The following is a 27,788-nucleotide window of genomic DNA, read 5'->3' as shown; positions in this document are numbered from 1 at the left end:
TACAAGATCTTATCAGTTTATCATCATTATCAGAATACTATCATATAATGCACTGTTCCAAAGAAAGTATTCTGACGTTCTGCATATTTACAGGCCTTGCTTGGGAGCGACCTCCTATCTATCTCCATGACCCGTAAGTACACAAGAATACAAACTGGGTAAACACATGATGCGAGTAAGTTTTTACCTTACAAATTTTCTGCTCTTTTACGTCTATAAAATCTAAAATATGACTTGCAGAACAGATGTTCAAAAAGAGCTACACGAAAACAATGGTGTGATTTCATTTCCAAATGAGATCAGAATCTATTAGAATGTACAGAAAATGGAGAAACCTACAGCTCAAGAAGATTCTTCCCCTCCTTTAAAATCCCCCAAAGAAATAATAAGGAAATGATTCAGTTTCAATTTTGCTACTTGTTGGAGGTCGTCACCAAAATTTGTGCCTCCGAGAATCATGACTTCTAAATGGAGCACACCACCGACGTACTGGAGCTCCAAGCTTCAACTTTTAGTACTGGCACCTCAGGTTATGATCTCTTAACTTCTATAGATGATGTTACAAATCTGTTTTGGTTCTTGCTACTTTTGTCATTTACCTGTCTTCCTGCATACTGTACATGTTAGTGTTACCTGTAAGTATTTACATTTCGTATTGCTGCCTTAACCTGCTACTGCTTCTTCTGCCACTACCACTATTACTAGTTCTCATTCCGCTACCCCATTCTCCATCGTCTTCATCATCTTCATCATCACCACCCATCATTCGACCACACTTCCTACTTCTTCTTGGAGGAGGGCGTTTCCTTTTGATGTTTGCTGTGTATACTGCATAGTCCACTGTATCTTCCTTCATGGCATTCTTGAAATCCTACAAAAATGATAATCAAAATGCAACAAATCACATGTTTAGTCTAAAGTTTGTCTCTGCGAGTGCATCCCAATTATGTTGTTGCGTAAAAATATCAAAAGCGAGAAGAGAGGGGGAGAGGGTGGGGGGAGGGGGGCAAACAGCCACTTTAGTTTAGCTGCAAAGTAGTCTATCTTTCCAGAATGGATAGACGCAATAGTTAAACAAGTACCGCAGTAACTTTGACTCATTTACTTAATGCTGTTTAATCCTCCTGCTAGTGCCATAAAATTCCTAATGGCCATGGTTAAAATAAAGGGGAAATATCACATTCGTAGAAAGAGCGATTAGCCTAATCACATGGGCTATTAAAAGCTCACTCCAGCTTGTCTATTTGGACATAACAAAAGCTAATTACAAAGTGAAAGCCCTAGATTTGCAATCACAACACAACACCTGCAATTTAGCTTCAATAAACAATTACCTGAGAAATAAAACAAAAAAACATATTTAGAAGAGACAAGAACTGAAAGAGGAAGTGTTACATATTTAACCATGAAAGCTTCAAAAGCATAGGGTTTATGCAGCAGATACTACGGAAGAACTATAAGCTTAGAAACCATAAATGTGTGAATAATTGTCTAGGCATAATCTACGCAACACATATAAGTGTAATATATGTGTTCTCTCAGGATTACAAAACTCCCATACAGAATTAAACATGCAAGTCGATGGACACATACATAGCATCACCACTGCACTTAATTTACCTGATATCTCCGGACAAAGTCTTCATAATTGTTTGGGGGGTCAATGTTAATTTCCTTCAAATTGAACTGAAGATTTTGCCTTGAAAGACCTTCCCCGGGTTTTGGGGGTTCATTTGGAGAATATGCCTGATGACATAACCAGCACATATAAGTACCAGGTAGATGCTGCAAGGCATTCATTTGCATAGTCAGAGGCAGAGTTAATTCAGAAAGGCAAACCTGACAACGGGCATCATTTAGATCATACACAATCTTGAGGTGCCTCTTTAACCTCAGAAGCAACTGTAAAGCACCGGCTGCGAGACATTCCACCTGTATTATGCATAGTTGTCAAACAGAAGAATCAAAGTACTCGCCTTCTATTAGCTTGGAAAGTTAAGAGGTAACATGTGAACTATAAAGGAGACGACAGTCAAGCTCATAATGACATATTTCACGTGCTCTGCATGCCACACCACACCATGCTCATATGGTTAGACTGAACTTGATGGAGAAAGCATACCTGGATCATGTGCAAATCAACATTGGATATGCCATGTGGATTTAATGATGCCAGATGGGGCATATATGAATCCACTGATCCATAATCTACACAGACACGATCCCTTTCCAACCCTTCCTGGATTTCGTTGGTAACCATTGTTTCAGTCTCACACTTAATAGGTTGAGTGGGCTCTGTTCGAATGCTCCCACTTCCATTTACTTTTTGACTACCTGCTTGTAAAAATTGTAGAAATCCTTTCATATTTGCCTCCACTGTGCCAGCCCTAACTTGAATAATCCGATTTATAGAATAGATCAAATAAAGGGGCTCATCAGGCGATGTGAATGGAAGTGAAGCGAGAATTTCAGTGCAATATCTGGAAGAGAGGAGGGATAAAACAAATTCAGGATCAGTAGTCCAGATTAACGCAAACAAAATAAATATGGAAAGGGTAACCAACGTAAAGGGTCAGTAATCCAGATTGGTGCATACATCAAAAACGAGACTACTGAATCACTCGAGCTTGGTGTATCAAATTTGCGCACAACTGAGGCTATAAATTTGTTCCTTGAAAGACGATTTCCACGGATGAGCTTATAGATTCTAGACACCCCATGCTTTGCATGATCAAATGAGCCAGGGTCCGACTTTCCTGACATGATGCCTGGAGCTTTAGACTGAGCATTTAAACTTTGAGAACCACCTTTATTCATGGCTTGTATGAACATAAATGACTTTTGTAGACCATCACCAAGACGGCTCTCAAAGAAGGACGGATACCTGAAAAGGAGCCACCAACAATTAACATAAACCCATAATATCCAGAGATAATTCTAGATTCTAACAATACAGAGAGCGTACTTCTCATTCATGTTCATCAACAAATGATGAGCCAGCTTTGAGTTCACCTCCTGAGGATCTATTTCAAGCGCTATCAAAAAGGGAACACAAGTAATAGGATGGACAAGACCTTGACGCAATACAACTTCCAAAATCTGTTTGAACAAATTCAAAGGTAGATCAGAATAGGAATCTACCCATAATTCGAATGGGTAAAAGGATCTATCTATAACTTTGAGAATAACTACTCCATGCTTCAGAAAATAGCATTACATAGAATTTCCAAATACTGAGGATCGATATGGGGAAATGTAACGCCAGCAGTGAGCAGACCAGCTCTTAGACTAAATGTACTATACGTGGGAGTGAGTTCAATACATACGAGCAGCTTAATGAATCAATTTTTACAGGAAAAGAAATAAGAATAATTAGGGAATTACCTTAAGAGCAGATTGACGCACTTGTTCATTCACATCCAAGGATCTTTCTAAGATTTTAGCCCAATACAATTGAACTATTCCCCCACAAATATTGGTATCACCAGCCCCTGCAGCAATTGGCACACTAGGGCCACCAACTGCCGTATTAGCTACTTCATTTTCACTTCCACTATCTGTTCCCATTTGACTTTCAGCATCAAGAAGATACTCATACATGTTTTGCAGTGATTGCATCTGGTCCACGAATGATTCAGTACACAGCATTTCAAAAGCATGACACAAGCAGAAAAGTTACCTTGAGTCGTGGATCAGTATTAGAAGAAAGTGTGGCCTCCAAGATTTTCCCTACATCCTTTTCCAGCATACATTCTGGCCTAGCAATTAAAACATAGCCCAGTGCCTGGAAAGTTACAAAGTTACACAAGTGATGATTACGACATACGTGCAAAAACTTTAAGGGAATAGCAGGACTCACCTGCAATGAGCGGACCTTGATAACATAGTCCTCGGTCTGAAGATATCTCTTAAACAGGTTGATGCTGCTAGCAACATGTGAGTTGTTACTGGAACCAGATACATATAACAAAGAGCTACTGTAACGTATTAGCAAACCCAAGCAAAAAAGAGACCGGCCCACTTGCTGAAAGTTCTGAAAAAGAACTAATGTAAGAATGCCATATAGATCATAAAACAAAATATGAAGAGCAACATCTGTTTTTTCCTAGTAGAGATCAGAAACCTCATGGGGTATAACAAACCTGTTTATTACTGAAACCTAGGGCATCTAGGCGTTTGAAGAATAACTGGATAAGGTGTTCAATAACAGTTGAACCCTTTCCAGCAACTTTACTCACAGAGCAAAGGCACCTGTAATTTTGTAAGCAAAAGCTTATAAGGAAATAACTGAAGCATGGAAGATGAAGTTGCGAGAATTTTATGAACAGAAATGGTTGGTTCCTATATATAGCAAGAAGAGGGTATCAATGAGAGTAGATACTTGATGCAAGCATGGACAACAGTCAAGAAAGAATGCCGAACAATCATTTGCTTCAGATCTTGCTCAAGTTCTTCAGCAACACTTTGAGGAAGCTTCCGTAATAAAGGCAAAACAGAATCAATTACAAATATTATACTCTCCAAAAGCTGGGCCGCAACTCGATTATCAGCCTACACAGAAGCAGAAGAATAAAGCTTATCATAACTTGTCCGTAGTATCGAACTTCTAAAAGTATACTACTCAATAGAAGAAAAGGAGGAATTGGGAGGCAATAGCAATGACGGCCATAAGTTAACAAGCGGGTACAGCCAATCTTGGATAATATTTTAGTATGAAGGAACATCCACCCACTAATACACAAACTGGATACGCTGTAAGCATTTTTCAATCTATCCATCTCCCACAGACTGATACATTGGAAGGTCAAGGTAGGACACAGTCAAACCATCTCAAGCAACCTCTCACTTTATCATCTACTTGGGTTACTTGAGCCATATGATCAATCATTTCCAATCTACTCCAATTTTGTATGATTGTACATTCATCTCAACATTGCATTTCTACGACACCAATCTTTTGGATATGTTGGGCCTTAGAGGTATATTCTTTCCCACATAACTGATTGTTGGTCTCACAATCGTTCTATGAGACTGACCTTTCACTATGTTAGGTATCTTCCAATTGCATAGCGCTCCTGTAACACACTAACACTCTCTCCTTTCAGTTAATATATCTTAATTCGATGAGCTACACCTGCATCAATCAAGCTATTTTCTGAGAAGATTAAGCTTATACATCTGGAGCCAATTAGCTTCTTCGTTAATGAAGAGCTTCCATTGATGTGAGCAGAACTATTTATTTGAATTATTAAGAAAGCTGCCCTCCATTCCTTCTTTGAGGAGTAGATTGAAGGGGTGAACTTCACTCGCTGGGAATGGGATTCATTCACTTGCATTCCTGCTAGCACTACAAAAATCTCTGGTCTTAACGCGCTTACTACTGATGTACGCCTTTAGGCACCATAATCTCGTCCAAGCTCAATTCACTTTTGTTCATCCAATGAGGGCTAAATTACATTTATTCTGTCTGTCTCCTTTAATCGAACTTTAATTGACTCCTCCTACAAGTTCTTCAGTTAATACAATATCATCTGGAAATGACATATATCATGGAACCTCACCCTATGTACTATTAGTTAGCTTATCAATATACGGCAAACAAATATGGCCCAAAGCACATCTCTAGTGCAACCCACGATTATGAGAAAGTCCCTTGTATTCTCCTACTATTCTCACACTAAGATAACTCACTCGTACATATCCTCTAAGTCATTTCCATATTTGATGTATTTGTTTCTTCTCAGGCACCCAAAAAAGCAGAATTTTTTGTATTTTATCATATACTTTTTTGGTAAATTAATAAGTATCTGTTAATATTTAGCCACAAGATAACCTTAGTTGTAAATTAACCAAACATAATCCTAATTAGTTCTTTGCCACCATTGCAATAACTGTATATGTCTGCTCTACCACCATCGTTTCCCAAGGATTCAATCGCATGATTCAAAATTTTAATACCACTATAGTTCATACAACTTTGAATATCTATTGTGCTCTTATGTATCCCAACCAATTCTTCACTCAATTTAACATTTTTCCGCTTCCTAACACAAGATTGAATAGCTTGGTTTCCGAAAATAGTACAAAACATGGTTGGTATTAAATGATAACCCACCTGTTTCTGGCATGCTGCTTTTGGAACTAAATAGACTAACGTACTATATCACCTTCAAGTTGGCTACATAGACAAAACTGCACATTCAATATGTGCATTGTGCTTCAAACCCAAAAGAGCCATTTGTACTATATCCCTTTCAAGTTAGCACACAGAATGCACTGTTGACACCCAAATGAGCTCTATGCTCTATTATTCCTTGTTTATATCACATGTTTCTGGCATGCTGTCTATGTAGCGACAAACAACCTACAACATCTCAAATTAGTAGTGAATGCACCAAATGCACATGCACACAAAAGATGTACTCGATTCCATTACGAAAATTAAAGAAACAACTTTTGTTCTCCAAAAATTAGAAAAGCAAATTTTCTCAACAAGAAAGAAATAACGTAGAACCACAGCGCAGTAGCTTAAAGACCAAATAGATGCACAACCTGACTCTTCAAATAAGGTTGTAGCGTGACCACAAACTGAGAAGGATCAGAAGCTGGTGCACATAGAGTAGGATCAACAACACAAAAGGCATGCAAGAGCCTCATGTATGGTAGCATGTGCACCTCTCCTTCTCCAGTATTCATCTCCGTCACCTGTAGAGGAAGATACTTGAAGATTATATTTAATAAAAAGGAAATCCATATATTTAATAGGAACCATCCTACAAATCAGACCTGCAGTATTTTCTCCAATAAGCACTTGCACATCAACTCGCAGCGCCTACGGACCGAAGCAAGGGACACAGGGTTGATGCCAACAGCTTTAGCAGATTGTGAAAAGAAATCAAGAGCTATGTTGCGTTTAATAACAGTTACAAGAGGTTGAAGACTGGGCATCCTTCTGAGCATTTGAACAATTTGCTCTGTTTTCTTAGCCACCTCAAGTGGAACAGAACTTCCATCTCCGAAAAATTGATGCTGTGAACCAGAAGGCTCCTCAAACCAAAACTCATAAAGTGTCTTGCAGACCAGGTCCTATAAACAAATAATAGAACAGCGTCTAAGAATTGCTTCTATGCTACTGGACTCTAGCCATATAAAGCATTGTCCACATCAAGGTTATTCAATGTGACATTGAATTAATCTTCAGGCAAAACAATACAAGTATAAAACCAAACTCAAAATTGTGAACAACACTGCTGGTTCCATCCACTCCTTGATTAGCAAAGCCCAAAATATATCTTGCACAGAGACCTATGCATTCACACCCAAAACATGCTACCAGCCACCATTTAACTATGATGCAGAAAATGTTTTAGATGCAATGACACAAAAAGTACTCCCTCCGTCCAAAACTATAACCCCCTTAACTTATAAATAGATCCAGAAAAGAAAGTAAGTCTGAACAATAAGTTGCCAAAAAATTTCGAACTTGTTCCAGACCTAGCATAAGTAAATTAAAGAGTAGACAAACCTAACATATATAAAGAAATGTGACCCTCTAACAGCTTTTTCTTTTAGACAAGGTGGTCACACAGTTCAATCTGGCATTAAAGTAGAAGTTGGGCTTCAAACTTAAATTTACCATCACCTATTATCAAAAAATAAATAAAAAAATCGCGTGCTTGCTCCAAAAGAAATTGCCAGACCTACATATAGGGAGTGTTTAAGACCTAAAATAAATAAGTAAATGCGCAGACATGATATAAATAAATAAATGTGCTTGCTGTCTAACAATTCAAATTTTAGATGATGTGGTCACATGCTTCAACAAAAGTAGTACTTTAAAAGTGGAAAAAAGTTTGTGATAAAGACATCACCTCAAAGCAAAACTAACATTAAATAGTAACTAGCTTTCTGTTCAAGTTTTTGGAGATGAAAACTTCTCAATCCAGAGATAGGGGAAAAGAATTTAGACACGGACTAGAACGTGCTGGCTCAATTGAATTGAACAGAGAGACTAGTTGCTTTATTGCTTATATGGTACTCTATTTACCTGAATTTAGTTGGCAGGGTTTGATGGAAACGGAGTTCAAGAAAATGTACATAAACCAAATATAAATAAAATACTGAAAGTACCAACAATTCGTTTTGTATGAAGTGGGATCAACAATAAGTCATGTCAACGGATGATCTAAAATTACCTAGTTTCTGAATAAAAATAAGCACATTATTTTAAGGGTGATATCCAGGCCAGCTTGAGCGCACCTCGACTACCAGTGGAGGGATGGCTTGTTTGCCTCCTTATATGGTCTTGGACAATTTGCACCTTATGAGCTAGCTTTCAGGGTTGATTTAGGCCCAAGGTCCATTTCTTCACAACAAATAACCTATAAGGTTTTCTTCTTCAATATTACACTTCTTCATTTTTTATTTAACAATAAATTAAATACTTAAATCTTGTTATACAAAGTTCAAAATTAATTTAGAAAAACCCCGCCTACTATCCAGTCCACCAAAGTGGAGGGTTTGTGGGCTGGATCGGAACTTCCCACTTGTATAATGACTGGCTCGGGACCTGCCTGCTAGAATTGGGACTGGCCTATCAACCGCACCAAGGAAGTGCCTTCGTCTGAGTCGATGTTTATGGGCCAACCAACCCGTTTGTCAGGTCTAAAGTATAATGATAATTATGGTCAATCATTGGATGAATATACCTTACAAGTTCTACATTTATCTGGCGCAGATACTGTTATGGTCATGTTGCTTTTATCACATTAACCAAGGACCTGGGGCCAAAGAGAATGAGCTAGAATGTTAAACGGGAACAGAAATTGATTTGACTACTTCTACCTGTACACTGGATTCCTCATCATTTACTCGGGAAATAATTTCAACGCAAGCAGTAGTGAACTCCGAGAAGCTAGAATTTGAGGTGCACATGTCCCGAATGATTTTGATAGCACGCTTCCGCACACTTACACCAGTATCCTTTATTCTTTCCGCCAACTTCTCAAAGTACTGTGCAACCAAAAGAAGAGTTAGGAGGACAAATACTGGCATCCTGAACAAGGTATCACCACAAGCTTTGTGGGATCAAATAGATTTAAATTCAATACCTTCAGACCAACATCAGGATAGGAAGCAATATGTCTGCCTACAAGTTCCAATGCAGCTTCTCGGGCAGATGTAGCGGAGTCACAAAACCTCCCTTCCACTGCTGTTTGGACATGCTTATCACCCAAAACCGCTGGATCAACATTTATAATGATACTAACCTGCTCTCATTATGGCACAAACAAGAGGAGCAGAAGATAAGTACTCCAAAAGTTGGAACAAAACAGATATAAATTTTAGAACAAGTAACCGACTTACTGCTCGCAATGCTTTTGCACGAATGATTGGAGAGTTCTCTCGCAAACTTGCCTGTAAAGCATCTTATAATGAGTATAAAAAAAATTAAGTTCTCGAGAAAAAAGGAGAAAGTGCTACTTTACCAACCAGAAGCACTTGCAGAATCTTGTCAAATCCTCTAGAGAAAGAACTATTCTGTCCCAATGCTAAAGTTAGCTTTTTTGCCAACTCTCTCGTCATTAGTGAAGAAAGAGAACCAGAGTCACGCACAATTGCTTGTGACTTTAATCTAGCAACATAATACATGAATTTCTGCTGAGAATTAGGGTCATCTTTGTACCAAAGGCAAAGATAGAACCTGCAATGGATTATCTTCTCAGGCAAGGTTATCAAACAGAAAAATACTAATAGCATAAAAATATTTATTTTAGAGAAGCACTGACCAACGAGTAAACAGATGTCCAGCATCCACAGCCGCAGCATCGTGGAGATAATTCAGGAGTAGCTGCTGAACAGTCTCCAAATTTGTGATTGCCTCAGTACCTTGTGAAGTCTTTCCTGACTTGTTACGATTATTTTGACTAGCATCCTTGGACTGAGACTCGCAATGTGATTTCAATACAAGAAGTTGCTTCCTAGAGAAACACATCGGACAATGAAAGCCGCGATTAGGAACATCATGACCCCTAATTCCGGTACAGTCAACATGAAATAGTCTCTGACAACCATGACATCGAACAAGTGATTTGTCAACTCTGGCATCCAAACAAACAGAACATGCATCCTTGGGAAGAGTCCGGTCATTCATGTCCTCGCTTCTCAACTCCTTCACAATCCAGAATTTCTCCTCCCTACAGTGGACTGCATCCTGTTTCAGCCTTGCAGCAATTGTGCCGAGAAGGTCAATGGCCATTGAACGAACAGAAACATCTTTAGATTTCAACCCAGCATTTTGAAGAAGTAGAACACAAAGAACCTGCAAATAAGTGTATCTTTAACATATAGCCAATGAAGTGGATTATGTTAGAAATATAACCGCGTCTCTAATACCTCCAGAAGAGGAGCAGAGGCAGGATATTCAGGCAAATTCAAAGTAATCAACAGATCAATGACAAGATTCTCAATCATTGTCTTCAACTCAGCTGCCTCTTGATTTTTTGTGTTCGTTAGACGTTGAAGAACACGACTCCAGAAAAGACAGCAAGCTTCAGTGATGGACTCATAGGATTTGATAGGGTAACTGGCATCAATTGAGACTTCCAGTGAAGGACTGTCAGATGCTTCCATCAGAACATCCGGAAGGTTTGAACTGCTGTGAACTATTTCAATCAGAAGGCCAGTGATGAGCTGAATTTGCCTCTGCTCTTCATCAGGAAGCGGATAAGTTCTGGGCATGCGCTTTGAAGAGGGTAACTTCAAAAGAATCTGAAGTGCCTCATCCATTATGTAAGCACGATGCTGTGTGTATGCATAAAATATCTGGACACTCAACAACGCATGCACAATTAAGATCCAAAGCAGTCACTATTAATTTAGACTTAAAGGACAAACTTATAGTAAATGTAGCTTCATTACCCGACTTATTAAGCTTATTGATTCCAATTGCAAACGCTGGATATTCTCAACCACAAGCGTTGTGAAGCAGGTCTTGATAAGCTGGAGAATGCAACTGTCAGGTAGGCGCTCTATCGTGCCCAACTCCTTAAGAAAACCAAGAATCACACAAAGCTTCTGAAGTATATCACTAACAGCAGAAGAAACCCTAAAAAAGTAGACACCAGCATGAGGTGATAGGACCATTTAATAGGAGAGACAAACAATACTCATTATCAAGGACACCAACTTATAATCATACTTGTTTGATGTTGATTTCCTTGGTTTCACACTCCTAGATCTCTTCTTCTTATTTGGTGAAACAAAGTCCCCATCGGCCTCTTCATCTTCTTCGCCTGGAAGCATATGAAAACATAGGTAAAGATTTATCTCTTAAGTAAAAGAATATGAACTATATCTAGCAATACAATACTAGGGTTTAATTATAATCGATGGTTTTTCCATGATTAGCCAATTAACAGAGACAAAACTGGAATCAGAACTCAAACAGAGTGTCCAGAGAAGAACAGAACAAGGAAAGTGTATGGTAATTGATGGAACAAACGTTTTACTGTACCAGTTTCCATGCCACCCTCAAGCAATAAACAATAATGATTCCAAAAGTTATCCCCTTCACGTCTTCTCCAATTTTAGACTGATTTAATTAGATACTCATCAAAATAGAATGATTCCAGAACCATCACAGAAGTTGCCACTTTCTTAGGCGGATAGTAAACAGAGAAAGCCAAGATTGGAAAAGGTCATGTGATGAGAGAAAAGGACTGATAATAGCTACGGGCGAAGTTCAAAATATGAACTGAAAGAGGGAGAAAAATAATTTGGCCACTGCGAACTGACGGTTAGATCTAATTTAATATACTCTACATCCATATTTTGGTTGGAACACTTCAAAACTCCTTACTGGAGTTCCCAACCAGTTTTCAGCTCTGCAGAAAGATTCTTTCAGCAATTTCCGAGAAACACACAGGCTAACCATTCCATTCTAGACATCACCAAGAAGTTTCAAAATCTTAAGATTGTCATTATGCTAACATTGCCTTTAACTTTCTCACATTTTGTATTCGGTTCACAAGAAGTCTTTGGGTAAACCCTTCAAAAATTTACTCTGTATAAATTCTACAAGCTATAGAATTTCTCTACTTCTCATTTTCAATTCAACCTAACTCGTTCCTTTTCCTTTACCTGACTTCACAAATTACTGAAAAGTCAATTATCTAATGACTTCATAAATGTCCAAATGAAGCCCTAGTATACAAACAATCAATAGTCCAGCTCAGAATCCTACCTTCAGGAACCGCTATGTCGGCTGGTTTGTGCAGCGCACGGTATACGGGATCACTACCAAATATAACATTCATTACTTGGTGCCGAGAGACGTCCATGATTCTTTCAATGATCTGGTACCAAAGACCATGGTCAGCTGGAAAGTTAACATACATAAACGAGACATGCAAAGATACCAACAGAAGAATTTCAAGGAAATCTTTATTTGTAATTAACAAGATACATGTAGTAAGAAAAAAAAATGAGTTAAGAGCATACTTCTTCTTTGTATAACTGCTTAGGCATCCCACGGTAAGCCATTATAGCTAAAGTTGCATGAATGGACTCTAAAGCACAAAAAATCGATGACACAACCTCTGTATCCACCTGCATAACAAGGGAAAAGCAAAGCTTTGTTATTGATATGGTCAATTGGTCATGACACTATTATAAAACAACAATCATTAACAGGTGTGGCATGTCAACGAGAACCAAAGATTTCCAGGAGGTAGCATGACCCAATAACCTTCCATAGGTTAATGAACAAGAAAAGGCTGGTAACTCATTGTTTCTCAGAGAGTTAATAGAAAATAGTGGGAGCTCAAGTCGAAACTTAACTGCAAAGAGGAAATTATACAAGAAACCAAATGGAAAATTGTCTGCACTGCAAGTCTAAAGAATAACATGAATTGCATAATTGCTAACTTACCTGTTCATAATCATTAATTGATAAACCTTCTGCTCGATGAATCTGGTGATCTAAGACCCTGAGTGATCTCATTAGAGTATCAACTGGAATCAAATGCAGTGCTTTCTTTGCTCGGATAGATGTGATTTCATTCCGAACAACTTTAAGATCTGCCAAAGACATTGGTAAAAATTCTCTTTCATCCCGCTCATCACCAAAATTTTCTGCTCTGCCACAAAAATCTTCCAAAATCTCACAAAAGCCTGCTGCAACTGCATCTGAGGACAGGAAATATTCCCAAATCATCAAATAGCCATCTAGTGCCAAGAAAAATTAGAAATGCAGTTACCGAAAGAGAACCTTGACATTCAGAAGCATCAGGACCACTTGATAGTATACTGTTCTCCCTTCCTTTCTTCTTGACTTTTGATTTCCTAGAAGATGCGGTAACATCCTGCAATTAAGTGCTAAATTTTAGTAAATACAATAAATCAGCCACTGTATTGACTGTTTTCAAACTTACACTAGTAACATGGTCATGCTGATAATCGTGGATCTCTACAGTGCTTCGTTGTGGCAGTTGGACAGCAGGTATGCTCTTAAGAGGACCCGAATCAGCCTTACGATTTTGTGCAGTCTCCTTAATGTGGCCTGAGAAACTTGAACAATGTGCTATATAGTAAAGCCAAGTAATATAAATGACCTAATAACTCATATCACTCAATTGCAAAAATAGGACATTATTTTACAACCAAGAAATCCCAGGCGGATAATGGCGCATGGTTCAAAACTCAGTGGATAATGAGCTCGCACCTCTACCCTTCTCCACTTAATAACCAAGTTTTTTTACCACGGCAAGGTTTGAACATGTGACGAGCGCTTACCCACACATTTTACCACTGGGCTAAGCCAGAAATAGGAAATTTTATCTAAAGCCAAGAAAGATAAGATTGTTCTAAAGCAAAACCATAAGATTGTTCTAAAGCAAAACCATGAGTAAAACGTAAAATCAGATCTTGTTACGTTTAGGTTAAAGAAGTTAATACCTCAAGAACAATGTTAGTCCAAAACAAACCAATGACTTTCATGAGCTTCATTCAACATAAACAATTGTGACTTCATATTGAAGTTAACAATCACAAAGAAGGGGTGAGTTGATTTCAACTACGCTTTCAAATACAGTTGTCGCTCAATACTATGGGCGTCCTTCCAATACTATCTCAAATCATCTAAAGGAACTTGCACAGAACCAATGATTTATCCTTGCAAAAGAATGAAGAGAAAATATGGGAAGAATATTAGTTGGTGCTACACATTGTATTAGCAGAAGGATGTAACACAATCCACAAGCACAGTCAACTGTCGCAAAACTCGGAGATCTCCCATATGAAATTCAAAAGAGATAAAGGGCCAAAACTTTTGCTCAAAATTTAATAGCACCGATTGGACATGGTAGAAATCAAACATAGGAGATTGGAAACAATAAAATCGACTAAATAGGACTTCTTTACCTGCACCTATGCAAGCGAAGGCTTCAGAGTTACATCTAAGCACTTCATTATAGAGGTCCAGATTCCCCACAAAGCCATACGGTTGAGGACTCGCATCAGCTCTAAGGTTCCTGCAATTAAGAATTTATAAGTCAAAAATATGTAGAGCAGAAAGTTCTGCCGTTCTATGGTCTCCTTTTAGGTAGGATGCAGGCCTAGCATATTCAACTGCATGTATGTCTTCCTTTTCTTTATCTTCTCTTTTACTCGAAGGTTGGGCACTTATGAAGAAAATAGTCAGTGCTTGCACCAAAGGATGTGTAGCCTAGCGATCAATGAAGTTAGAGAAAACAGCAAACAAGAGTTCAAATCCCAACAAAGACAATATTTCTAACTGATACTTTCCATTTGCCTAAGCCTTGGTAGGTAGAGTTATTTGATACTTGTGCTGGAGGTAGTTTAGTAGCGAGTACCCGGTGGAACAATCGAGGTGCACACAAGTTGGCCCCCACACCACCATTTTTAAAATAACACAGAGAGAGAGAGAGAGCTTGTTCTTCTAAATTTTTAATTACAATTAGCAAGCAATTGCAATTTTGAGTTCACAATTATCTCTTATTATCATTTTTCCCAGCTCAAGGACCTTCAAGTTTTTGGGCATCTCAGACCTTTAATCCTAATATAAACATAAACGCAGTGTTCATATGTCATCCACTAACATCTGAAAGCACAAAAATAGGATATACTTGTTACTTAAAGAGGCCTAGAAAAATAAATACAGTTTGATGTACAACTACCCCACACCTCTTAACCTGGCCATTAAATCTTTCTGAACAGAGCAAGTGAACAGGAAAATAGAGAAAAATACTCACTTAACTTGACTGTCCAAACTATTTACAAGAAGAACAAGAAAGAAAAGGTTGCTCAAACTTAGCAAACCTACTAGCTTGAATCATTTGCTCATAATCATCAATTAATAGTGCAAGGCATCTTAGTCCTTTAGATAGAGTAAGCTTATAAAATAATAAACTACCTCACACCAGATTAATTTCCTGCTTTGGCTTTCATGAATCCTAAAATGAGAATCAATGCAAGTTTATACTATTAAGTGAGAGAAAATGTAGGACATTTGTCTTTTTATCTATATTTAAGGATTACCGTGGAAGAAATGTACATGAAGAAGTGTAAATATGAGGTCCATATAACCTTTGGTAAGGCATCTCCATTTCCACCTCTTAGTCAGGGGCTCAGGGCTATGTTGTTAGTCATGCTAGTACGTTTGTCTTATGTTTTTTTTGTTTTGATAAGGTAAGGTAAAACGTTTACTTTAGGTCTTAGTCTTATGTTTTTTAGGAACCTTGTAGTCCCATATGAAATTTATATGCCAATAGAAAATATAAAGAGCTTCTAGTACCTTCTATTATTATTATTATTATTATTATTATTATTATTATTATTATTATTATTATTGGTGTTGTTGTTGTTGACGTTGTTGCTGCTGTGTTGTTGTCATTACTATTAATATGGGTCTAAGATGAACTTAAATGGAACAGCATGGACACTAAGGATTCATATAGTCCATCCCAACTTGCTTGAGACTGAGGCATAGTCGTTAGTCGTTATGTATAATGCATTTTCGTTTCTCCATTTGTCAATTCATGCTTTCTCTATTTCCTATTTTCTCTGATTGTATATTGATCAACTTACGAAATAAATTTTAGAAATTGACATCAGTTGCAAATTGCAACCCTGTAAAGTTAGGAGGACAAGTGCCAAGCTCTTAAAAGATAGATGGAGAATTTGTAATACTTAATGCCTTAAAAAAGTGGAGTCATTGAACATAGAGATTTTAGACCAATAAGTCTAGCGGACGGTGCGACCAAGATTATTATTAAGCTAGTTACATCATAGATTGATGAAATTCATCCACACATTGATCTCCTGATGCTCAAAAATTAGTTTGTAAATGGTATTCACTATTCAACCAAAGGCTTGAACTATGGAGAAGCAATTGGAAATAGGTTTTAGTCTATTAGTACGATGGTTTTGGACAATTGCTTTTCTAGGAGTATTTTGACTTTATCATAGATTTATATTCGCGTTAAAATATAGAGACCTTTTAATAATAATAATAACAACAATAATAATAATAAATATTATAATTATTACTCCTCTTAGTTTTAATTTATGTGACACAATTTCCTTATTAGTCCGTTTCAAAAAGAATGACACATTTTTATAATTGAAAACAATCCAACTTTAAAGTTTCCATTTTACCCTTATGAGAAGTTGTTATAGCCAAACATATTAAAATTCACACAAAAGCTTTTACTCTTTAAACTTTCAAGACCACAAGTTTTAAAAGCCTTTCTTTTTTCCTTAAACTTTGTTCCGAGTCAAACTACATCACATAAATTAAAATGAAGGGAGTATTACATATTTAACTTATCTTCTTTTCTTTAATAACGAAACTTTTATTTTTATTTGATATGATGATGACATAAGTTGAGCTTTAATGACAAAAGATGATCAGTGAGGATTTGTATAGTGACCCCAACTTGTTTGGGATTGAGGCGTAGTTGTTACTGTTGTTGTTATTGGTCTACAGCACTTGTAGCATGTAATTCAATCAAGTCAATGTTGCAAAACCTGAACAACGAAATTGCTCAAACCAGAGAATAGAATCAACTCGACTGCAATATGAGTATATTTGTGCCAAAGAAAAAGAATCGCAACTCGTATATATCCGTGGTCTGCAGCACTTCTACACATTTAATTCTACCAAGTCAATGTTTTCAAAGCCTAAAAATAGGTAATCTCACAGACCAGGAAAAAAAAAGAGTAAAATTCGTGCCAAAAAAATTCACAACTAAAATATATATGTGGTCTTAGAACACCTGTACACATGTAATTCTACCAAGTCAATGTTGCAAAGCCTGAAAATAAGTATTTTCTCAAACCAGCAAAAAAAGGACGCAATTTCGAGCTAAAATGAGTAAAATTTGTATCAAAAAATACACAAGTAAGTCTACAACTCTTATGGCATGTAATTCTACCAAGTCAATGTTGCAAAGCCTAGAAATAAGCAATTTCAAAAATAGAAAAAGAAAGATGAATCTCGAGCTAAAATGAGTAAAATTTATGCCAAAAAAATTCACAGCAAACACACACATGCACACACACACGCACACAAAATATATACACTTCTGACGTGTAATTCAACAAATCAACATTGCAAAGCCTAAAACTAATAAATTTCTCAAACCAGAAAAAAAAGGAATAAATTAGAGTTCAAATGAGTAAAAAAAAAAACAGGCCAAGCGTACAGGATCTTTCCCATGCATTAATGGAATTGTTTTACTTTATCAAAAAAATGATTCTTCAGCACAATAAACCTTAGTTTAGGCTGGTCCAGAATCTTGGAAGGTGACATTGCCAATGAACAATAATCACTTAGTCTCTGAATTTATTTAATAAAATGAATATTTTCAACACAATTCTAATGCAAAACATGAAGTATTTCACGCCATGACTAAAGAACTTTGCCTTTCTTCTAGCTGCGAAGAAGACAAGACTTTTGATATCTTGATCACTTCAAAAGCAGCTATAATCCATTTTAACTTAAAAATCTATTATTTGCCCTAGTTTATAAGCTAAGTAACATTCATTCGGTCTTACGACCAGGATTACTTCGTAGATGTGATCCATCTACAGATTGCTCCACTAAAGCGTGATTAAGTGCAAACGTTGATATGCTACGTCTATCTATAATGAGTATTCCCTTAGAATCTTCACAGGTTACATTTTTCTACAGTTGGAATGCTGTATTACTTTTCTGCCCATACTCGGAAATATCACTTAACGGATAATTGGATGCTCTAGGAGTATAAAAACTTAACAAACAAACAAAAAATTAACAACTAAAAACACTTAACAGAATATACCTACCAGGCAAAAAAGAAAGTTTTTCGTTCATATTCATACCCAAAATCATCTGAAACATGCAAAATCAGAGCTGAAGGATACTTATCGCACTGCTTCTACCAAGTCAACGTAAAAATAAGAAATTGCTGAAACCTGATAAGTGAAGCAATTCAAACTTGAAATTAGTAAAATCCATGTCTGAATTCTGGAAAACTCCTAATGCGTAATTCTACCTGGTCACTGTCACAAAGCCCAAAAATAAGAAACTGCTCAAACCATAAAAGCGAATCAATTCGACCGTGAAATTCGTGGCCAAAGAATCCAACTAAGATATACCCTTGTTCTGGAACATTTCTAACGTGTAATTTTTACTAAGTCAATGTTGCAAAGCCTAAAAATAAGAAATTGTTCAAACAAGATAAAGGAGCTTCAAAAAAGATAAAGGAGCAACTAGAACTTGAAATGACTAAAATTCCAAAAAAGAAATATCACAACTAATATATGACTGTATTAAGGGAAGATTCTACGTGTGGTTCTACGGGATCAGTGTTGCAAAGCCTAAAAAAGTAAAGTAAAAATGTTGCAAAGACTAAAAATAAGCGATTTCTCAAAATAGAAAAAAAAAATACGAAAGCTAAAATGAGCAAAATTTATTCCAAAAGAATGTACAACTAATAAATATTCGTGGTCTTACAACCCTCCTAGGTGTAACTATACCAAGCAAAAGATTTAATTTATATACACTTACAGTGCAACCAAGTTTTTACACTATTAGGATAATTTAACTTATTACAGCATGTTACTTACCATTTATTCTAGGTTATCAATCGATGCTATTAAATAGAGATACTTGTTGTTAAATAGTTATGTAAATAACCCTAGTCCCACGTGGAATAGGAGTAGAATGTGTGTTGTGTATAGTTGTAAATTGGGCTATCGTAAAACACTTAATAGAATATCAATAACATACTTGTTCCCATGCTTTCCCCCATGGTATCAAAGCATTGGTGAGAAATCGATGTGCATCATTCCAGCAACATCCAGGAAGAAAGAACTCATCATTGTGCAATTTTCTGGTGATTTGAGAAGTTGTTGCGTCAAAGTCACTTTTTTATCAGTATTGTGCATAAACCAATACCACCACAAGGTCCGTCGTAGTCCCGCGACCAAACCCCAACAAACCTCACCGGAAAACTCCTCTACGCGCCCTAACGCGCCGAACAGAGGAAGAATTTTCTCAGCGAGATTTGTACGTGCGCCAGCGCGTGAGCCACTTTTCGGCCAGATTCCGGCAAAACCCCTTGAAGACAGCTTGCTGGTGAGGTGATTCGGAGCCTACCCATTAAGATCCTATCACATTCCGACGACTTTTTCAGATTCCGGTGACTTTTTCTCAAATTCCGTCAAGAGTACTGGTTTTCCGGCAAAACAATTGTCTAGTCACTTTTCCGGCCACTTTGTTCACACTTTGAAGGTCAAGCAACAATCTTAGACCAACTTACTACTAGTTTAATGACTGGAACAGTATTTGTGATCATTATAACACTTGGTTACACTTCTAATTGACTGATTTGAAGTTACCATTGGTAATCTTCATCAGATATTTGGTTTTGTTTGGTTGGCCTCTCTTAAATCTATTATAATGCCCTAGAGTTTTTTTTTTTTTTAAATGCTGCCCTAGAGTATTTGTCTTCCTCATTTTAGCAGTTTATGAACTCTCATGGGATCATTCATCAAATATCTTGTCCGAACACATCTCAACAAAATGAGGTAGCTAAAAGAAAGAATAGGCATCTCATTGAAACTGCTCATACCCTACTCGTACAATCTCGTGTTCTGTTGCGTTTTTGGGGGAAATGCAGTTCTCACATCTTGTTATCTTATTAATCGTTTGTCATACTCAGTTATCCAGAATCAAGTTCCATTATCTGTCTTGTTTCTCCACTCACCTTTGTTCTCTCTTTTACCCTGTGTCTTTGGGAGCACGTGTTTTGTTCATAACCTTACTCTAGGAAAAGATAAATTAGCTCCTCGTATTCTTAAGTGTGTATTTCTGGGTTACTCGAGAATGCAAAAAGGATATCGATGCTATTCACCTGACCTCTAGTGGTACCTTATATCTGTGATGTTATCTTCTTTGAAACCCAGTCGTACTTCACAGGTCCAGGTGATCACTTAGATATTTCTGAGGTGCTACCAGTTCCATCTTTTGGAGATACAGTCACTATCTCTCGCTCATCTTCCTCCACAACTCCAGCTCCACCACTTACAGCTTCAATTTCATCACTTACAGCTTCAATTTCATCACTTACAGCTCCAATTCCAGCTCCACCACCTATAGCTCCATTCCATCACCTAGTCCAGTTCAATCTTTTACAGCTCCATCACTCCTAATTTATCATTGTCGTCAGCGTCCAGCATCGGTCCAGATGATTCACGTCCTGTATCGGATCCTTCACCTATTGCAAACTTGTTTGCTTCTAGTCTACCGATCACACTTCGAAAAGGTATTAGATCCATTCTTAATCTCAATTCCGTTATATTGGTTTGAGCTATCATCATTACTCATCACGACATCACCCTATTATGCCTTTGTGTCATCTTTGTCCTCTATATCTATCCCTAAGTCCACAGTTGAAGCACTATTTCATCCTACATGGCGACAGGTCATGATCGAAGAGATGTCTGCAATACATACTAATGGCACATGGGAGCTTGTTTCTATAACAGGTAAATCTACTGTTGGTTGCCGGTGGGTGTGTGTAGTCAAAGTTGGTCCAGATGCCAGGTTGATAGTCTTAAGTCTCGTCTTGTTGCCAAAGGGTTTACTCAGATATTTGGGCTCGATTACAGTGATATAATTTCTCTCCGTAGCTAAAATAGCATCAATCAGTCTTTTTCTATCCATGGTTTTTGTTCAACATTTGCCTCACTATCAGTTGGACATTAAGAATGATTTTTTCCACGGTGACCTTGAGGATGAAGTTCATATGGAGTAACCAGCTGATTTTGTTGCTCGGGGAGTCTAGTGGCCTTGTATGTCGGTTGCATCGGTCACTCTATAGTCTAAAGCAGTCTCCTCGAGGCTGGTTCGGTAAGTTCAATACAGTTATTCAGGAGGTTGGCATGACAAGTGGTGAAGCTGATTACTCTATATTTTATCGGCATTCTGCTTCAAATCTCTATATTAATCTGGTAGTTTATGTTGATTATATTGTTATTACCGACAATGATCAGGATGGTATTACTAAGTTGTAGCAGCATCTCTTTCAGTACTTTCAGACTAAGGATCTGGGCAAATTAAAGTATTTTCTGGGTATTGAGATCGCTCAGTCTAGCTCAGATATTGTGATCTCACAACACAAGTATGCCTTAGACAAGAATAATACGCTGTAGACATATTGACGCTCCTATGGATACGAATTCTAAACTTCTACCAGGGCAGGGGAGCCACTTAACAATCCTACAAGATATAGGCGGCTGGTTGACAATTAAATTACCTCACAATGACTAGCCCTGACATTTCCTTTCCTATGAGCTATGTTGCTCGGACTCTCCGAAATTCAATGGGTGCGTGTCCGATCCTCCAAAAATAGTGTATTTTTGGAGGATCCGACACGGGTGCGGCAGCTGTTTTGGAGAGTCCGCGCAATATAGCCTATGAGTGTTATGAGTCAGTTTATGGATTCTCCCTGTGATAGTCATCGGGATGCAGTTGTCCGCATTCTTCAATATATAAAATCATCTCCAGGCAAAGGATTAATGTTTGAGGATGGAGACCATGAGCGGATTGTTGGATACTCAAATGCTGATTAGGCGGATCACCTTCTGATAGACATTTTACGTCTGGACATTGTGTTTTAGTAGGAGGTAATTTGGTATCTTGGAAGAGCAAGAAACAGAATGTGGTTGCTCAGTCTAGTGCAGAAGCAGAATATCGAGCAATGGCTATGGCAACATGTGAACTAGTTTGGATCAACAGTTGCTCAAGGAGTTGAAATTTGGCGAGATCAGCCAGATAGAAATCAAGTTGCCTTTCATATTGCATCAAATCTGGCATTCCATGAGAGAACTAAACACATTGAGATTGACTGTCACTTCGTCAGACAAAATACTCTCAGATATTGCTACAAAGTTTGTAAAGTCACATGATCAGCTTGCAGATATTTTCACCAAGGCCCTCACAAGTTTTCGTATTAGTTACATATGTAACAAGTTCAGTACATATGATTTGTATGCACCGCTTAAGGAGGAGTGTTAGATAGTTATGTAAATAACCCTGGTCTCACATAGAATAGGAGAAGAATGTGTATTGTGTAGAGTTATAAATAGGGCTATTGTAAAACACAAAAGTAGAATATCAATAATATCGTTTTTACCGTACTTTCTCACACCTGCAATTACCTAAGTGACCTAATTTGCAAATAACAACTAAGATAAATCAGTGGTCGCCGACACTTCTAATGTGTCATTCTACCAAAACAATGTTACAAAGACTAAAAATACGCAATTTCTCAACAGCAATAAAAGATGAAAATTAGAGCTAAAATGAGTAAAATTTATGCCCAAAAAAACACACTACTAATATATGTACATGTGGTCTTACAGCACTTCTATCGTATAATTATACCAAGCCAACAATTTAAATTATATACACCGCAATGAATTTTTCAAACTAACAATGAAATTGAACTTGTTATAGCAGATTACTAATCATTTATTCTAAGTTACAATAAATGCTATTAAATAGAGTTACCTAGGTGACCTATTTGTGTAAATAACAACTGAAATATATCCATGGTCTGTTACACTTCTAACGTGTCATTCTACCAAGTCAAATTGCAAAGCCTAAAAACTTTATCAAAATAGAAACAAAACAAAGAAACAAAAGCTTGAGCTAAAATGAGTAAAATTTATGCCAAAAGAAATACACACCAATATATATCCATGGTCTACAACACTTATAGCGTGTAATTCTACCACGTCAATATTGCAAAGCCTAAAGCCAATAAGTTTCTCAAACCAGAGAATTTAACAAATTTGAGCTTAAATGAGTAAAAACTACACTTCTACATATAATTCTACCAAGCCAATGTTGCAAAGCCTGCAACGAAATCTCAAGCTAAAATGAGTACAATTTGTGCCAAAAGAGAGCACAACTAAGATATATATGTGGTCTTACTATACTCCTAGCGCGTAATTCTACCGCCAATTACCTGACTGACCTAATTGTGCAAATAACAACTAAGATATATCAGTGGTTCGCTACACTTCTAGTGTGTCATTCTACCAAGTCAATGTTGCAAAAACTGAAAACAAATCATTTCTCAAAATAGTCAAGAAAAAAAAGACGAAATTTAGAGCTAAAATGAGTAAAATTTACGCCCAAAAAAATACACAACTAATATATATTGGCAAAATACATAATTTACCCCCTAAACTATGGACCAAATCCATGTTACACATCTTCTTGGAACGAAAATTAACTTGCACACTCAACCTTTTCATAGAGTGTCTAATACATACCGGTTTGGTCTTTGACCACTTTTTCTCAACAAGTGTATGCTACATGCTAATAAGATTTTGACACGTGTCATTACTTAAAAAGACTAGAAAAGATACTTCATCTTCCCAAACCAATTGCCGGAAAATCCTTTCAAAGCCAGCAACCACCATTTTCAACGGTCGCCCAAAAACAACAAATTCACTTCATTTTGCGACTTCACTATATCAACAACTCCATCGTGATACCATTCAATTGCTCTCATTTTCCTCCATAACCACCAAGCTTCACTAACTCCCATGTGACACCACCATGGCTTCCACCTCCCCAATCACCGTTTTCAACAGTCAACCCACCATTAAAACCATCTCCATAACCCAATAATCCTTTTCACCAGCAAAAAGTTATATGAAATCATCAAGAATTACAAGAAGATTGAAACATCAAGAGAACCCAGAAGTTGAAAGTGACTAAAGATTGTTGTTCACAGAAACTCTCTTCAACAAATTAAGATTTTTCCATTTGGGTTAAGAAAAGATATACTAGTAATTTTGGGAAAATTTGGATCCCAAATAAAATCCGCAGAACAAGCATCCCGGAAGCTCTATTAAGACCATATCTTAGGCGTTAGTGGAGGACGGCTCAACCCATCAGCAGGATTGAGGTCAATTGAACAAGCATTAGCAACCATGAGAAGTGAAACAGAAGTACAAAAGTGTAAAAACAAAAAAAAAATGAGAGATTTAATGATGTTATTTATGGGTGTTAGTTTTGGGACCTTGTGGGGAGGGGAGGGTCGAATTGGAGGGAAGGGGGGATTAGGGACCTAATAATTAAAAAAAGGAAAAAAAAATTGACATGTGGCATTCAGATAAGAATTTGGATAGACTTTGCAGGTTAACGTGCTTAGTAGCACGCGCATGCTACATTACTGAAATGGTGTATATTAAGCACACTCTGAAAAGCTTGAGCGTGTAAAGTGATTTTTCTCTGCAAAAAGTGTGTAATTGGGATTTGGTCTAAGTTCAGGGGGTAACTTACGTATTTCGATTTTCGCCAATATATATTTGTGGTCTTACAGCAATTCTACCGTGTAACTATACCAAGCAAACGATTTAAATTATATACACCATAATGAATTCTTTAAACTAACAATGAAACTGAAATATTATTAATCATTTATTATAAGTTACCAATCAATGCTATTAAATAGAGTTGCCTGCAATTACCTAGGTGACCAATTTGTGTAAATAACAACTAAGGTACATTTGTGGTCGTTGCGTGCAATTACCTAGGTGACCTATTTGTGTAAATAGCAACTAAAGTATATTTGTGGTCTGTTACACTTCTAACGTGCCATTCCACCAAGCCAATGTTGCAAAGCCTAAAAAACTTTCTCACAATCGAAAGGAAAAAAGGGATAAAATCCCGAGCTAAAATGAGTAAAATTTATGCCAAAAGAAATACACACCAATATATATCCATGGTCTACAACACTTATAGCGTGTAATTCTACCACGTCAATATTGCAAAGCCTAAAGCTAATAAGTTACTCGAACCAAAAAAATTAACAAATTTCAGCTTAAAGGAGTAAAATGCTACAGACTTCTACGTACAATTCTACCAAATCAATGTTGCAAAGCCTGCAACAAAATCTCGAACTAAAATGAGTACAATTTGTGCCAAAAGAATTCACAACTAAGATATATATGTGGTCTTACTACACTCCTAGAGTGTAATTCTACCTGGAATTACCTAAGTGGCCTAATTGTGCAAATAACAACTAAGATATATCAGTGGTCCGCAACACTTCTAACATGTTATTCTACCAAGTCAATGTTGCAAAGCCTAAAATAAGCATATTCTCAAAATAGAAAAAAAATGAAATCTCGAGCTAAAATGAGTAAAATTTATGCAAAAATAAATACACACCAATATATATCCAACATCTACAAAACTTATAGCGTGTAATTCTACCATGTCAAAATTGCAAAGCCTAAAGATAATAAGTTCCCAAAACCAGAAAAATCTTTTGGGATCTTTGTGCTGATGGGTCTTTTACTATTAAATCGGTATATGCACTTTACCTCTTCCTTATTAAAAGTATCAGTAATATTCTTATTCATCATAACGACAATTGGGTATGGACTATCATAGTCTTAAGTAAGATTAAGCATTTTCTTTGGCTTCTTTATGCTTCCTACCGGAAAAATTCTCTTTGCTAAAAATATTGTATCAATTAGTGATTGCATTTTTGGTTATGCTCCTGTTGAGACACTTCAACATCTCTTTCTTGAACATCCAATGCAACATGCATGTCTGTTGTTCATATCTGGATAATTTTGAACATTTCTCTNCACACCAATATATATCCAACATCTACAAAACTTATAGCGTGTAATTCTACCATGTCAAAATTGCAAAGCCTAAAGATAATAAGTTCCCAAAACCAGAAAAATGAAAAATTTGAGCTTAAATGAGTAAAACGCTACATATACATATAATTTTGCCAAATCAATGTTGCAAAGCCTGCAACGAAATATCGAGCTAAAATGAGTACAATTTGTGCCAAAAGAATTCACAACTAAGATATATATGTGGTCTTATTAAACTCCTAGCGTGTAATTCTACCTGGAATTACCTAAGTGACCTAATTGTGCAAACACGAACTAAGATATATCAGTGGTCTGCGACACTTGTAACGTGTCACTCTACCAAGTCAATGTTGCAACGCCTAAAAATAAGCAATTTCTCAAAGTAGAAAAAAAATGAAATCTCAAGCTAAAATGAGTAAAATTTATGCCAAAGGAAATACATACTAATATATACTTGTGGCCTACAACACCTCGATCGTGTAATTCTACCAAGTCAATGTTGCAAAGCCGAAAACTAATAAGTTTCTGAAACCAAAATGAATGAACAAATTTGAGCTAAAATCAGTAAAAGGCGACACTTCTACGTATAATCCTACCAAGTCAATGTTGCAATGCCTAAAGACAAGCATTTACAAACCAGGAAAAAAAAGGACAAAAATCTCGGGCTACAAATGAGTAAAATTCGCCAAAAATTAATAAATTTCTCAAACCAAAAAAATGAACAAATTTCACTAAAATGCCTAAAATTAATGCAAATACTTACAAATAAGAAACGTCGGTATGGTGAAGCAGATCAGCAATTTTGACAGCGTGACTGATTACGTCACTCCGATTCAACGATCTCGATTCGCTTTCGTCGAACAACCGAAGGTCCTGATCGAGTGCACCGCAGAACACTGGAAGCGACGGTAATGGCAACGACGGCGCAGTTTCGGAGTGCACCGTATTCGATAAGCTTATGCCTTGAGGTACACCACTGCCAGTTGAAAAATTCGCCATTAACGGAGCTCACGCAAAAAAACACGCTTATTTAACACTGTGTTTAACTGTTAATTGACATCAAAATTTGGATTTGAGAGTGTGAATCTGAATCTTGCAGAAGAAGTTTTTCAAATTTGAGGGGAAAATGAAGCCCTAATGGGATAAATTCAAATGGCGGGGAAAAAGAGTAAGTAGAAAATTTTGGGATTTTTCCAGCTCTCGTGTATAAAGGAAGACGGGAGAGAAAAGATAAGTTACTGAAATACCCTTTCAGTGTACAGAAACGCTGGGGTGTTGTGTACGATACTACGAATTATTCTTTTCACGAAACTTTTAGGCGAAATACATAAACGGCCCCTTTAAGTTGTCCTCAACGACCAACTGAACACCCCAATTGATCCATTTATCATTTAGACACTTCAAGTGACTATTAAGTATATCAAGTAAACACCTCACGCTGACATGGCAAGTTACGTGTATTTTAGTTTCATTTGGGCGCGTGAGACTTTTATCAGAACTTTTCTCTCTCGTTTTCAAAATTAAATTAAATTTTGTATGTGGGTCCCACACTATATCATTATATTTTCCTTCTAACCATTGAGATG

The 27,788-nt window shown here is 37.0% G+C and overlaps 1 protein-coding gene across 1 annotated transcript; it reads right to left on the bottom strand.

The window, feature by feature from the left end:
• On the bottom strand, positions 1 to 27,399 carry LOC109212456 (nipped-B-like protein). The gene is made up of 28 exons (XM_019376103.1): positions 26,966 to 27,399; positions 14,422 to 14,531; positions 13,434 to 13,561; positions 13,271 to 13,364; positions 12,932 to 13,188; positions 12,502 to 12,609; positions 12,245 to 12,356; positions 11,201 to 11,294; positions 10,921 to 11,107; positions 10,396 to 10,824; positions 9,789 to 10,321; positions 9,493 to 9,703; positions 9,367 to 9,417; positions 9,111 to 9,269; positions 8,845 to 9,012; positions 6,787 to 7,086; positions 6,553 to 6,705; positions 4,382 to 4,551; positions 4,143 to 4,251; positions 3,860 to 4,033; positions 3,680 to 3,784; positions 3,385 to 3,618; positions 2,966 to 3,099; positions 2,597 to 2,884; positions 2,123 to 2,480; positions 1,840 to 1,932; positions 1,621 to 1,746; positions 1 to 871 (listed from the first exon to the last, which is right to left on the bottom strand). The coding sequence occupies exons 1-28, from the start codon at positions 27,199 to 27,201 to the stop codon at positions 644 to 646; spliced, it is 5,349 nt and encodes a 1,782-aa protein (XP_019231648.1). The 5' UTR covers positions 27,202 to 27,399; the 3' UTR covers positions 1 to 643.
• Between the last annotated feature and the right edge of the window lie 389 nt (positions 27,400 to 27,788).

This window comes from Nicotiana attenuata, unplaced genomic scaffold, assembly GCF_001879085.1.
Source record: "Nicotiana attenuata strain UT unplaced genomic scaffold, NIATTr2, whole genome shotgun sequence".
Lineage (NCBI taxonomy): Eukaryota > Viridiplantae > Streptophyta > Magnoliopsida > Solanales > Solanaceae > Nicotiana > Nicotiana attenuata.
Note: the sequence above shows the minus strand (reverse complement) of the source record. Positions and strands in the feature narration are given on the sequence as shown.

What these genes read in the sequence shown, in the direction of transcription:
- LOC109212456 (XM_019376103.1), bottom strand. Translation starts at nt 27,201, where the DNA reads ATGGCGAATTTTTCAACTGGCAGTGGTGTACCTCAAGGCATAAGCTTA. An exon ending in TAGGTTTCAGTAATAAACAG is followed by an intron (nt 4,034 to 4,142) that starts GTTTGTTATACC and finishes GTTCTTTTTCAG; the next exon opens with AACTTTCAGCAAGTGGGCCG. An exon ending in TCAGTAGTCTCGTTTTTGAT is followed by an intron (nt 2,481 to 2,596) that starts GTATGCACCAAT and finishes CCTCTCTTCCAG; the next exon opens with ATATTGCACTGAAATTCTCG.